The 14,589-nt window shown below is 36.3% G+C and overlaps 1 protein-coding gene across 2 annotated transcripts in view; it reads left to right on the forward strand.

Annotated features, from left to right (window-relative positions):
* peak1 (pseudopodium-enriched atypical kinase 1) overlaps positions 1-6,755 on the forward strand; it is a 124,499-nt gene extending 117,744 nt beyond the window's left edge. For both annotated transcript variants that reach the window (XM_088641282.1, XM_088641281.1), the window contains one exon: positions 3,745-6,755. In XM_088641282.1, coding sequence (XP_088497408.1) covers positions 3,745-4,977 — 1,233 coding nt within the window. In that variant the 3' untranslated portion in view covers positions 4,978-6,755. The remainder of the gene's footprint in view (positions 1-3,744) is intronic.
* Positions 6,756-14,589: the final 7,834 nt, after the last annotated feature.

Here is a 14,589-nt window from a genome sequence, read left to right on the forward strand (position 1 = left end):
GTTTTGTCCCAAGAGTTAAAAATTGAGAATCTCATTCCTTGTATGTTGGAATTGTATCATAACTAGATAATATCTAGGCAGTGGAATTGTTCATATCTAGAATTTTATTATAGTGTTGGATATGTTGGCCCTTGACCCCAGCTTTAGCATTATTTAATATTTCACATGAAAAGGTATAAACATTTATTTTTAGTACATGAAATAGGTTTATATTTGAAGGTCATTCATGTATAAACAAAGCCATCTGCAATGCAGTAATATTACAAATTCAGTATCATAGAGGCTTCAAGTGGCCAAATTAATTGGTTATGGTCATATATTCCCCATTTTCTGTAAAATCTATTCATCTTCATCAACTCTGCACCTGTAAAGGTTCCTCTGGGCAAAAAAAAATCATCATGTCCTATTGTTCTGTTATTCAGTATAAATCCCAGAGCACTAAATTATACTTTTTTAACGCTGTAGTCCGTCAAACATAAATATTTTGACATTAAAATTAAGCATTAATTTCCTTAGGTGTGTTTCCATTTTAGTAAAATAAAAACTAGATAAATAAACCATGCAATACATTAGTATCTCATTTATATGTATTTTATCACTGTCTTGTTACTTTCCCTGTTTAATATGATGTGTGATCACATATATCACTGAACTCTATAAATATCTCAGATGTTGCCAAATATTGGCACCATCATCCTGAACTGAATCAATTACTACCCTAAGGCAACACTAAAAGATGCTATTAATTAAAAGGCATAGTTCAAAAAACAACATTTATTAAATTAAGTGACAAACGTGACTTCACACAAATATCCAAATATTTTTTATCTGTCACTGTATTTTACCGTCCTAGCGTGGCATTTATCCTCAAAAAGACTAGAGAAAACTTTCACATAGGAAATGGTCTGGTACCAAAGTGCTATTTAGAAGGAATATGTATCATTTTATTTACTAGCTATTGCTATTCACTGTTTATGAATTGAAAAGAGTGAGATAAATAGGAAGGGTTTTTTTAGCTGACTCTTCAGCATTTATAACATTTTACCAAATGGAGTGATTTTGAGTGCGTAAGGAAGAAAGTGATGAGTGTAAGGAAGAAATGTATTCTGAATGGTCTTGATTACAGGGTTTTAATTGCAATGCACAATTCAGTTCTTTATTATATAGAACAGATTCAGCTAATTCTCCGAGTTTGAGATTTATATAGTTTGCTATGTTCACCACTTTTGCAACAGCGCAAGTGCAATTAAGGAGTGTCTAGACAGAACCATGAGACCATCTCTAAAGTCATTACATGAGAGCAAGCACTAGCATGAAGGGTTCTGGCATATGTTGCTTTTGCTGTCCTGTCTTTAATACCTCAGGTTCATAACAGGAATGAATGTGTGGAGGTCACAAAGAAAGCACTCAGAAAAATGTATCTGTAATTCTAGCTCTTTTATTACAGATGGACTGCCCAGCTGGAAAATGAATTAAGTTAAATTACTTAAAATTAAGTAATTTGATAAAATGAGTTTAATTGTCTTTATGCATGTAGTTGTTCTTAAAATGTAGTATTGATGACATTATTCCTAATATAGTGATTCATAATTGAGAAGCAGTGTTTTAAAAGAAGCAGCTTGGTTTCTTCTACATTCAGTAAAACAGACAGTACAATGGCACATCCACTGGAAGATCTCTTGGGAGGAGGCTGCTTGTCATCAAAACTGGACAGTATATATTGTTTTGTGCTAAATAGAGAAAGGGGATAAAGAAGATGACCATACATGAATAAATAAAGATGTACTTTTATCAAATTCACGCTTTATTTGCTGAATTCATCAATAACTTATAGGTGTCTCCAAACTTTAGACAAATGTGACCTGTAAGACGGATCTGGGGCTCTCCAGAACCAGTTATGAAAACTCCTGCCCTAGAAATATTGGTTGAAGGAGTAAGACTTTGTAGACAGATGATTTCTGAGCTAATATGCAAGAGTGATTAAAATATACTCCAAATGTTATACTAAGACATGTAATTTGGGAAAAGCTGAGAACGTACATCAAGCATTGCCTCTAGTGCAGTGCAGTATGGTTAAAAAACTGATGTAATCTTTGAATAAATAAGAGGAGTGACACATAACTTACTTAATACTTAATACAGTCCCAATTTCTCACACTGGTTATTGATGTTGGTAATACAATCAATGAATTGACCATGTCCTAAAAGTGTACAAATTCCACATTAAGCACAAAATCATGAACTTTGAAGAAGTACTGTATATGTTGTTGCAAACCCCTGGTCCTGCCACAGGTGAGAATTGTGACATGAAATGGCCTTCCTGCTCACTAGTAACTGTAATTATTAATGTAACGCAATGGATGAGCGAATAAGTATAGGTTGTGCAACAGACATGTCATCGCAGAAGTGTTCCAACATGGTCTGAATTAACAAGCAAGGTGTATTTGTCTGCAAAACCATTTCAAAGTCGAGCGCAAAATTTCTATTTGATTAAGAGAGATGTATTCACAAGCCTGCTTCTTTACAATGTAACAGGGCTTCATGTCACCAGACATTTTGTTGCTTCATTCTGAATCACTGAATATGGCACTGTGCACGCCTGGGAATCGATTCTATTTTGTGATGTAAATTGGACGTCACTGTGTACATTTTACTTTAATTGTGGTTTAAAAATGCACTCATCAGTGCTGATTTATGCTAAGCAGAAAATATAAAAATAGTTTGCAGTTCCCCTTAAGTTTGAACAATTTTACATGAGCGTCAGATTCCAAGCCGGTAAATGCCAGTTGCATATGCAGGCTGAATACAGTAGAAACCGGAAAATACAATGTAAAATGTTTTTCTTGTTTTTCGAGGTAAAACACAAAATCCCTACCTTAAATTTGCAATAACATATAGGAATTCCAGTCACAGTTAGCAGTTTTATAAATATCATATAAGCGCAGAAATGTGCACTTATAATACACTATAGCAGAAATAAAAAAAAAAACAATCAGGAATAGACGGATTAATAAGGTATAAACAGGGTATGTAAAATTATTAATGTTGTATGCAGGCATTCACTTAAATTGCAGGTCATTTCATTTATCCAGTCAGAATGTGATTAAAGGTTTTCATGTACCTACAGTGCCATTCCATTATACTTTGTGAAGTAACCTCATCCCTAATTCCCAGAATATTTATTGTAAAAGCATTAATTCCACTGAAAGAATGTCACTCACTTTGAGCATTTGGATCACGCTTTATATCTGGTTCAATCAGATTTCTATGTGTAATTAGATTGGGAAATCCAGCCATGCAACGTCTGCAGTGAGATGCAGGAATTATGTTTCTACACGCACTCAGATAATGCTTACTCAATTCATATCCTTTTCAAATCAAATCTCACTGCCATATAAACAGGTCTAAAGGGTTTTCCAACAAATTTGCCATCTGAGCACTATATTTCTACTGTTAAATTAAAAATTGTGAAACCTTATTATTACTTCATACCATGTAAACACAGTGGTTGTTTCTATCTTACTTTTTCTATTTCACAAAGACTTTGCATTTTTTATTGGTTATGCTACGTAAGCACATTTAAATAGTATGCTGCCTTGCAGGTTAAATTGTATTCCTAGCCAGTTCAAATTCTGATTAGGCTTATTAATCAAATATGTTTTAAACTGAATAGAGTTCACTTTATACCTTGTTTTAACAATGTGCAGAAGCTGGGCTCTAATTATCATTCCTTCTCTTGTACAGATCTGCAGGAGCAAAGTCAAAGAAACCCAGCAGCAGTTTTTCCACAGCCTGGCAGTGAGACAGAGTCTGGCTGTCCATTTCAATATCCAGCAGGATTGCGGCCATTTCCTTGCTGATGTGCCCGTCCGGCTTCTTCCTTGGGAGGACCCCAATTCTCCAGAGGAGGAGGATGAGGAAAAAGTGGGCAAACAGAGTGAAAAGACAAGAAAGAAGACAGAGAAACCAACAGAGCCCAAGATGCCAAGCCACAGTGCCCAGACCCCAGGACATCCAAGTGACATTAACACCTCAGGAAAACTGCGCAGCCGTGTTGTGGTGATCACCAGGGAGGTGCCCTACCAAACGGTTGCGGATTTTGTGCGGGAAGGGGTGACACGTCACGAGAGAAACCCTGACCTCTATGAGCGTCAAGTCTGCCTCCTCCTGCTTCAGCTTTGCTCGGGTCTGGAGCACATGAAGCCCTACCATGTGACACACTGCGATTTGCGTCTGGAAAACTTGCTCCTGGTGCAGTGCCAACCAGGCAACCCCTGGAATCTGGATGTCATGGAGCCCAATAACAACAATAATACTGGTGGTGGCATGGGCACTTCTGCTGCTAATTCTGCCTGCCCAGCCCGGCTTATCATCAGCAACTTCTCACAAGCCAAACAGAAAAGCCAGTTGGTAGACCCTGATGTCTTGAAAGACCAGTCCAGGCTGGCTCCAGAGATCATCACAGCCACACAGTACAAGAAGTGCGATGAATTCCAGACAGGGATCCTCATCTATGAGATGCTTCACCAGCCTAACCCTTTTGAGGAGACCCCTGAGCTGAAAGAAAAGGAGTACACTCGAGCTGATCTGCCACCCCTCCCACCACGCTCCCTCTACTCTCAAGGTCTGCAGCAGCTGGCCAGCCTTCTGCTTAATGCCAACCCATCTGAGCGCATACAGATTTCAGACGCCAGGGCTTGCCTGCAGTGTCTACTATGGGGACCCCGAGAGGACCTCTTCCAGACTTTGAATGCCAGCCCAGGGCCAGGCCACAGAGAGACAACCTTGCAGAACTGGTTGGACCTTAAACGGACACTGATGATGATCAAGTTTGCAGAGCGTTCATTGGATGCTGGTTGTGGGGTGAGCTTGGAGGATTGGTTGTGCTGTCAGTACTTGGCGTTCTCCACCACAGACTCTCTGAGTCGTGTTGTTCAGATTTTGCAGCAGAACCAAAAGCAGCAGCAACATCATTGAACTATTACTTATACTCTGCATTAACACTCTTCTTGATGCCTGTCTCACTTCAACAAACATGAAAAGGAGCAAACTTTCTGCTAAAAATGTCAGAACATGAACAGTGAACAACGCTTACAAGTGCATTTCCATTTGCTTAAGGCCTAAGCAACTAAAAATAAACCACACCTTGTTTCATAAGAAAAAACTGCTTTAAAGAGGTCAACTGCTACTAATTGCTTTCAACCATGTTGTTATCTTTAGCATTTTGGGCTATATTCGAAAAGTAAAACAGCCTCAGTGGTTTTCTTTTTATTGATGTTGTTGAATATTATTTTTGTTTTCCTTCTTTCAGGACATAATTGACATGATTTGTCTTGCCCTTTCTAACCTTGTACTGACCAGCTTGAGTTTCCAGGTGAAACACACGTCATTTGAGATTTAAAAATAGTTAAGGTGAGCAGTAACCTTTTAAAAGCAGGATTCTATTTTTTGTCAATAAGAAGACACTTCATGTCAGTTGACTTTTTGAAGATATAAGGGTAAACTGAACCGTTCCTGTGCCATTTCCATATAAGTAGCTGCAGTTTTGGGAGAGTAGTTAATCTGTTAAATTAATTTGACTTACGTACAAGTAATTAATATGCTTACTTCCAAGGAAGCAGTTCATATAATTTTCTCTTGGTTCTTTTTTTGTGTTATTGAATATTAACGTCACTATTGTCAGATAAAAGACATGCCATGGACACTTACACTTTGAATGTCATATCTCCAGAGATGTAATTCAGTAATTAAAAAGAAGTTCAAATAATATTGGTTCATCTGTAAGTCAAATACTGAAGGCTTAACTGAATTGAATACTTATAAAAGCTTTGCTACGTGGTTTAAAATGGGTGTCAGACTTATAGAAGGTTGCATTGTCTCCTCGCTTATGTTATTTGAGCTTTGAGTGACTTTATTTTCAAAATATGTGGTTAATTGGACAAATCAAAACCACTCTGTTTAGACCTCAAATTGTGTTTAGGGTACAATAGCTTGAAAAAAGAGCATCAACTAAAGGTATTCTGTAAGATGCTTAATGTATTCATTTGAGCAAATTGGCCAATTAAGTGCAATGAGCAAAAAGTAGTGTTCCTTATGAATGCAGTCCTTGCTTTCCTTTGCCTTTGTGTATTTTATTCTTTCTTTTTGCTCCCATTATAAGTATACTATTGGTTTTCATACGATCATATTTAATTCTACATGAGTATATTACTTCAGGAGTCTGCTTTTTCAAGAGAAATGTCACAGATTTTAGAATATAAGAAAATATTTACCTAAATAAAAAACTTATGTAAAGAGGGGACTTTGAATATGGTTTAGTTCATGTTTAGTTCATGGTACCATGAATTGTTAAAACAGGAGACTAGTGCACATTTTCTTGCCAGTTTTCCACTTTTTCCCCATGTCTTCAGTTTGTTCTTGGGCATGACTTTAGCTGAGCTGTTCTGACCATTTTCTGTCTCTTAAGCTGTTTATTGATCTAGCATTAGTTTATGTAGATATATTTTACTGTTAAGAAAACCCAGTGTTCAGTTTTATGTAGATCATAAGCCTTACGTTTTCAGGCTTAGAAAGTTTTTTTAATAATAACTAGTGCTGTTTAAACCCATTATTGGTCTGAACTACAATTAAAAACTCATTTAGTCTCAGTCATGTACCTAATGTGCATTTCATTAACGCTGAGCTTTCCAAATTAAATCAAATGTTTGTTGAAGAATGGAAAGTCATGAAACAACCTACAGCACGTCCTCCTGTACTGTTTAAGAATTTTGTAATACATATTTCTCTAGATAATAAACAAAATTAAGGTCATGCATCGATTTGTAATAATACCTTAAAGAGATTTGCAGATATTTCACACATTTGAATTGTGACTGCTTTTAACTCAATGCTCTAAATTATGAACAATTAATTTTCCAATTGTGGTTAAGACCTGGAAACTTAAAACAGGTGTTTAGTTTTTGCTATGGATACTACAGTGCCTTGCGAAAGTATTCGGCCCCCTTGAACTTTTCAACCTTTTGCCACATTTCAGGCTTCAAACATAAAGATATAAATTTTTTATTTTATGTGAAGAATCACCAACAAGTGGGACACAATTGTGAAGTGGAACGAAATCTATTGGATTTTTGAAACTTTTCTAACTAATAAAAAAATGAAAAGTGGGGCGTGCAAAATTATTCGGCCCCCTTGCGTTAATACTTTGTAGAGCCACCTTTTGCTGCGATTACAGCTGCAAGTCGCTTGGGGTATGTCTCTATCAGTTTTGCACATCGAGAGACTGAAATTCTTGCCCATTCTTCCTTGCAAAACAGCTCGAGCTGAGTGAGGTTGGATGGAGAGCGTTTGTGAACAGCAGTTTTCAGCTCTTTCCACAGATTCTCGATTGGATTCAGGTCTGGACTTTGACTTGGCCATTCAAACACCTGGATACGTTTATTTGTGAACCATTCCTTTGTAGATTTTGCTGTATGTTTGGGATCATTGTCTTGTTGGAAGATAAATCTCCGTCCCAGTTTCAGGTCTTTTGCAGACTCCAACAGGTTTTCATCCAGAATGGTCCTGTATTTGGCTGCATCCATCTTCCCCTCAATTTTAACCATCTTCCCTGTCCCTGCTGAAGAAAAGCAGGCCCAAACCATGATGCTGCCACCACCATGTTTGACAGTGGGGATGGTGTGTTGAGGGTGATGAGCTGTGTTGCTTTTACGCCAAACATATCGTTTTGCATTGTGGCCAAAAAGTTCGATTTTGGTTTCATCTGACCAGAGCACCTTCTTCCACATGTTTGGGGTGTCTCCCAGGTGGCTTGTGGCAAACTTTAGACGAGACTTTTTATGGATATCTTTGAGAAATGGCTTTCTTCTTGCCACTCTTCCATAAAGGCCAGATTTGTGCAGTGTAAGACTGATTGTTGTCCTATGGACAGACTCTCCCACCTCAGCTGTAGTTCTCTGCAGTTCATCCAGAGTGATCATGGGCCTCTTGGCTGCATCTCATATCAGTCTTCTCCTTGTCTGAGCTGAAAGTTTAGAGGGACGGCCAGGTCTTGGTAGATTTGCAGTGGTCTGATACTCCTTCCATTTCAAGATGATCGCTTGCACAGTGCTCCTTGGGATGTTTGAAGCTTGGGAAATCTTTTTGTATCCAAATCCGGCTTTAAACTTCTCCACAACAGTATTACGGACCTGCCTGGTGTGTTCCTTGGTCTTCATGATGCTCTCTGCGCTTTCAACAGAACCTTGAGACTATCACAGAGCAGGTGCATTTATACAGAGACTTGATTACACACAGGTGGATTATATTTATCACCATCAGTCATTTAGGACAACATTGGATCATTCAGAGATCCTCGCTGAACTTCTGGAGTGAGTTTGCTGCACTGAAAGTAAAGGGGCCGAATAATTTTGCACGCCCCACTTTTCATTTTTTTATTAGTTAAAAAAGTTTCAAAAATCCAATAGATTTCGTTCCACTTCACAACTGTGTCCCACTTGTTGGTGATTCTTCACATAAAATAAAAAATTTATATCTTTATGTTTGAAGCCTGAAATGTGGCAAAAGGTTGAAAAGTTCAAGGGGGCCGAATACTTTCGCAAGGCACTGTATGTATATATCATGTCCCTATTCTTCAGTCTATTGAAGACTGCTAATGTGGACTTCATGACATGTTATCCTGCAGCTAAGCGTGTTAAATAACCAAAGACCATATTTATTTTAGATCTGTCACATCCTTTGAATTCCCTAAAAAGTGCTTTATTGTAGAATCCTTGCTGTTTATGTTCTTATTTTTAGGCAGCTATTGTCTTGGCCATCAATACACAATTATTTTAATTAGCATGCACAGGCTAAGGTGGCCTTATAACATTGAACATTGAATTAATTACCACTAAGTTTGATTAACAAATGAATTAATAAATATTGCACTTTCTTCTGGATAATAGTATTGCCTAACAGTGGGGCTATGACAGTGGCTTAGTCTTCATTTATGCCTGAGGTTCTAGTCAGGTTTGAATAAGCATGATTATTTCTAAATACAGAAATTACAATGTTGCTTTAAGCCAGGCATCTGTTTTGGGTCAGAACAGCTCCACAGTCTTTCATATTACTTTGAATGAGCGGGAATTAGGTCAAACTTTTGTTTTGGATATATGTGCAATTATTGTAAATGTTTTAACCTTGTAAATGACAGTATTTAAATGTGTTTGTACTTTATATTACTATATGCGACTTGTGTTATTTTTATTTGCTTTTCCTTCTGGCACATACTGATGCAGAAACCAAGCACAATTCTCTCGCTGTGAGGGGATGTGTTGGGCTGGCGTTACCTTGAAAAAAAAGCTGTGGGAAGGTGTCTGTTTAGTGCAACTGATTATCAAGACAAATATACCCAGCAAATGGTCACTTTGGATGTACTGTATGTATCAGGGAGTGCATGTTTTTGTTTTAATTTGAACAGTTATAACTGATGCAGTTACCACAGCTAGTGAAATTAGTCCTTGATGGAGTTAATAACCAAGCCTGTGGATGTAAAGCTTGCAATCTGTTGCTGCCGGATTTCAATCAAAATATATCTTTCACAAACACAATTTTCATTTGATGTTCTCTTAAGATTCTTACAATATAACAAAGTGCAGTTCTGTAATTGATCATGATGTTATATAGATTTGCTTTTCTCTTTGAATTTTATATGCTTCTATTAAAATAGTAGGTGCCCATCTCCTGCTGCATCTTTTGTTACAGGGCAAGAAGAAATGTTATTTACTCATATTCACTTGTAACCACTAGACCTGTCTGCTTTGGATCACTGAAGGAAAACCACTGCCTCTCCATCCTTCATCTTTAACCATTAATTTGTACCAACCAAGGTGCATTCTTTGCTGTAGACAAAGATCCTCTCAGATGCTTTTAGATTGCCTTAAAATGTGTAATTCTGCTCCTTATTTCTCAGAGTGAAGAGTCTTTTTTTTACCCACTATATGCTGTATTGTTTCTTTTATAATAGTAGGATACTAATGGCTAATTGCTAAAATTACACTACATTTTAGCAAAAAGCTAATGGCTAAAAATTGCATTAAAATCCATACCAAATGTTTTGATTTCTGGAACATCTAGAACAAAAGCTGCTGTAGTTTTTACAGTGGACCGAATTTGAAATTTCATAATGTCAAAGCTGAACCAAGGGGAATGTCCATAGATCATTACTGTGCAAATATGTGACCTTTCTAGGCATATAAATAAACATTGAATTGAAATACTGTTTTCTGAGATTTGCATATAAAGTAGACAGTGAGCTAGGGCAATCAGTTGAGCTGATGGGAGGGTTTTTGTAAATTCAGCATTTCTTAAATGTAACTTTGAAGACTATTAAATAAACACACTCATATGACACAATGTGAGGTCCTGGGCTAACTGCTGTTGTGACTATAAATACAGACTGCACTGGTGGCAGTCTTTTAATGGAAAATGAACATTTTAAACTAAGGTATATACAGATACACGTTGCACCGATACTAGTATGTACAGGAAATGTCTGACAGGTGGAAGAGACCACATCAGTGCCATTTCTACAAAAGCATTTGCTGTTAGTATATTTTAGCTATGGAACAAGTTCTTTAAAAAAATATGAACACTGACAGTTGATACTTTATCATCAGATTTTATCATCATCAAAATGAGCTGTGTATCTGAGCTTTTTAGCACCTTGAAGAGAGTAGTTTTACACATTGAACTGTTTCCTATCACAGTTAATAAAGCAGAAGAAAAAATAACTACTGAGTGGGAAATATGATTGGAGAAATGTATACTAGTTAGGATAAATGTTCTCCATCTGTCACTAATTGCTATTTTGTTAATGCTCAAATGAGTTAATGGAGCTCAAAGACTGAAGCATGCTAGCTTGGGGTCTTTGTGATTATAGCTACTCAATGTGCAGAGTTCTCTTGGCTAATGTATATCTTTGGTGTGTTGCCACAAATTGTTGATAAAGTTAACCAATGTTAATGAAATAATAAATATATGTTTTTATATACATATAGTTCCTTTTTTTCCTCAAAATAAACTTTTACTACTAAAAAATAAATAAATCCCATCTTTGTACCACATCAGTGCTTAAGTCTCGATCCATGCTCCTTGAAAGAAGAACTGGGGGAGTCCCTCTAGTGGCTATGCTGAAAATACTAATCACTTCTCTGATGAGAAATGTTTCATATTTCATTTAAAGTTTTAAAAAGATTAATTTTGCAGAATTAATCCGTTTTGTGACAAATTGATACCAGACTGAATCCAGATGCTTCAGTCATTTTAAAATGAAGACAAATGCATCATAAAAAAAGTTTAGAAAAGGGGTTTATCAAATGGGATTTATCAAATTACAATGAACAGTTGTCACTGTCTCTTTTATGTCTGTGAGTGAATAAAATTACTTCTAGCTAGTTCCTCACAAACATACACTGAAAGGTTAAATAATAATAATTCCTTACATTTATATAGTGCTTTTCTGGACACTCCACTCAAAGCGCTTTACAGGTAATGGGGACTTTCCTCCATCACCAATGTGCAGCCACAGCAGGAACCACAGTGAGCACAGTACAGTCACCACACTTGGCGATCAGTGGGGAGGAGAACAGAGTGATGAAGCCAATTCATAGATGGGGATTATTAGGAGACCAAGATTGGTAAAGGCCAATGGGAAATGTGGCCAGGACACTGGGGTCACACCCCTACTCTTTCCGAGAAACACCCTGGGATTTTTAATAACCACGGAGATTCAGGACCCTTACTAACAAACTTAAATGATAAAGCTCCTCAAATGCTTGGATCTTTTATTAAAAGTGACTTAAAACAAATAGAAATTTACTAGGAGACTGAAGCTGATTTGAAATCTGAAGCTGTAGGATATTCTTGCATCTCTTGCATTTATCAGAATTTCTTACAAACCACTATGAAAGAACAGACAGTTTTGAACTTTGCAATGCAAATCATAAAATGGAATCCATTAAATGTCTGTTTCTAAACCGGGGATATGTCAGTCTGAGACCTTCAAGATTTTATTTTTTACTGATGTATTTCCAAGAAAAATATTTTCCAGACATGTTACAATAATTGACACATTATAGCAGTTTAATTCTAACAAATTTCATCTGTCCTACAGAAGCTGTCAGTAGTTTCATAATGAAATATTTATGCAATGTTATTAAGCTGCATAATGTTGCTTTTTGTAAAGAAAAAACAGACTTTCACACTCATACACTATTACTGACAACTGTTGTGAATGATGTAAACTTTTGAAACAGGCTTGTTTCATAATACTGAAATCTAGGGGGAGTATCCTGAAATTTGATTTTTTCCCTGTGAAGTAAATGGAAATACTTTAGTCATGATTGGAAAATATTTGTTAATCCCTTTTCAGGAAAAAAAAGGAATGTAGGACAGTGTGAGATCTTTTCTATGCATGTTTTTGAGCTAATCTCCTCCATGTATTCTTGGCAAGAATTCAAATTGCATACACAGAATATAAGAAATGTTTTTAGTAGATGAGCTGAATCAACAAGAAGTTGAATGAACAAAAATTGTATTATTTTAACTTCTAAAATGGTCAGACAAGACAATTCTTGAGTAAAGTATTTCAGCTTTTACAGGTAATGGATTGAGTAGATAGAAGCTCAAGGGACAATATAACGTAAATATTTACTGGTAGTATGCCTAGTTCTGGGCAGAGTTGGAGCACTGTGTAATAGACTGTTCCAGTTTTAATTAAGCTTACAATGCTTAATTTTGTATGAAACGTAATCTCTTTAAAATTGTGCTGCTAAGTTTCCGGAAAGAGAGTTATCTTCCCTAGGATGTGAGAGATGTGTTGCCGAGTAACTAGAGCTGGGAACATCTGCTGTTTTTTTTCAAGGTCACTGCAGTGCTGTATTGGAATGTGGAAAGGATTAATGAGGGAATTATAGGAATTTCCATCATCTGCATTCTTCTAAATTCTATGTTTTAATGACTATACACGGGGTGCTTTATTCTTTGCTGTTGCTTCTCCTTAACCAGTGAAGTAGTGCTGCTTTGTAAATTTGGACACAATCCATTTCCTTTTCCAAAGATTGGCTTTGAGAAGTTAATCAGAAATCTGTATTTCTTCCCTCTGAAAGTGGAACAAATTAACACACAGTATTACACTTTGTGGAAAATTTGTTAAGGAAAAGAATTAAGGAAAACATCTATTAAGATTAAGGGTCCAGACTGGCAACATGACAAATGAAATCATGGTTAAAAACTTTCCTTCCTGCTATTGATAGTGAAGCTGGTCAGAGCCACATACTTGTTTGATAGGAGGTACAAAACGGTTTATGATTATAGAATTTCAATCTGAAATACATGAGACACATAAGGCTAAGTTGACCTCAAGATCCCCCTGTATGCAAAAATTAGGGGATCTGCAATGCTATTTTTTTATTTTGGGGTTAGAATCAGAATTAATAGGGCATTGCAGACCACAAGAAAAGTACAACGTGCACAGTAACTTGTAAAACCTCCAATTTACATCCCAAAATACTAAACTTCCAGGTATGTGCAGCGCCATGTTCTGCATTTCAGAAAGAGGCAACAAAGCGTCCAGTGATGTGTTGTAGCCTTATTTAATTGTAAACAAGCAGACATGTGAATACATCTCTTTTCATTCAATAGCAATATTGCTTTCAATTTTGAGACAGTTTTGCCAACAAATATTACTTACTTGTTTACTTGGAATGTGTGCTGCACAGCCTGTACTTATTTGCTCATATTTCACATTAGTCATTACGGTGACTAGTGAGCAGGAAGGGCTCCATCATATTGCAATTTGTGGGGACCCAAATGCAAGTTTGTGAACTTTGTGAAAGTACTGTAAGTTACTGTTATTGTTTTCTATAATGTCAATTAATTTATTTTGTTACAGAGATTTAATTACAGGTCACAGAAATTGGGACTGAAGTCCCCCTTTAAACTGCAGCACTTTGCCTTTTATTCTTATAGTGTTATTCAAGGTGAAGAAGCTTTCATTGCCTGTCAAATACAACTACAACCTTGCATCTCATACTTGTCGATACAGCATTTCAGAATAATCTATAGATAAAATATATCAAAAGCCTTACATTTTTAATTAAAAAATGGATCAGAACAGATCAACAGCCATGAAATATATATTTATTTACTTTAATCATATTTAAAGAAAATGAAATAACAATAACAATCTAACCATTTAGAATCGAGATCAAGCATCTCTATTTAAACCAATTATTTATCATGAGGTATTTAAATGATACCAGCTAATGAGGATTGCACAATTATTATTTTAAAGTGTAATGTAAGTTTGCCCACGCTCTTTTTTTAAAAAGAAGAATGTAAAGAACCACCTTAAACAAAAGTGAATACGTTAAACATCCTTCACTCTATTTTTAAAAATCTACTTTGAAGTATTTTTCCCTACTAAGAATTTGAATTGTCAAGTCTAGAACCTGTTTTTCTCCTCCTTTCCACAGGGAATGGTGTCAAAAATAACATCCCTCGTTTTGGCAAAGACAACCTCTTTTACTAGGAGTAACGTTTTTAAAGCGT

Source organism: Lepisosteus platostomus, chromosome 7 (genome assembly GCF_059453375.1).
Source record: "Lepisosteus platostomus isolate fLepPlt1 chromosome 7, fLepPlt1.hap1, whole genome shotgun sequence".
NCBI lineage: Eukaryota > Metazoa > Chordata > Actinopteri > Semionotiformes > Lepisosteidae > Lepisosteus > Lepisosteus platostomus.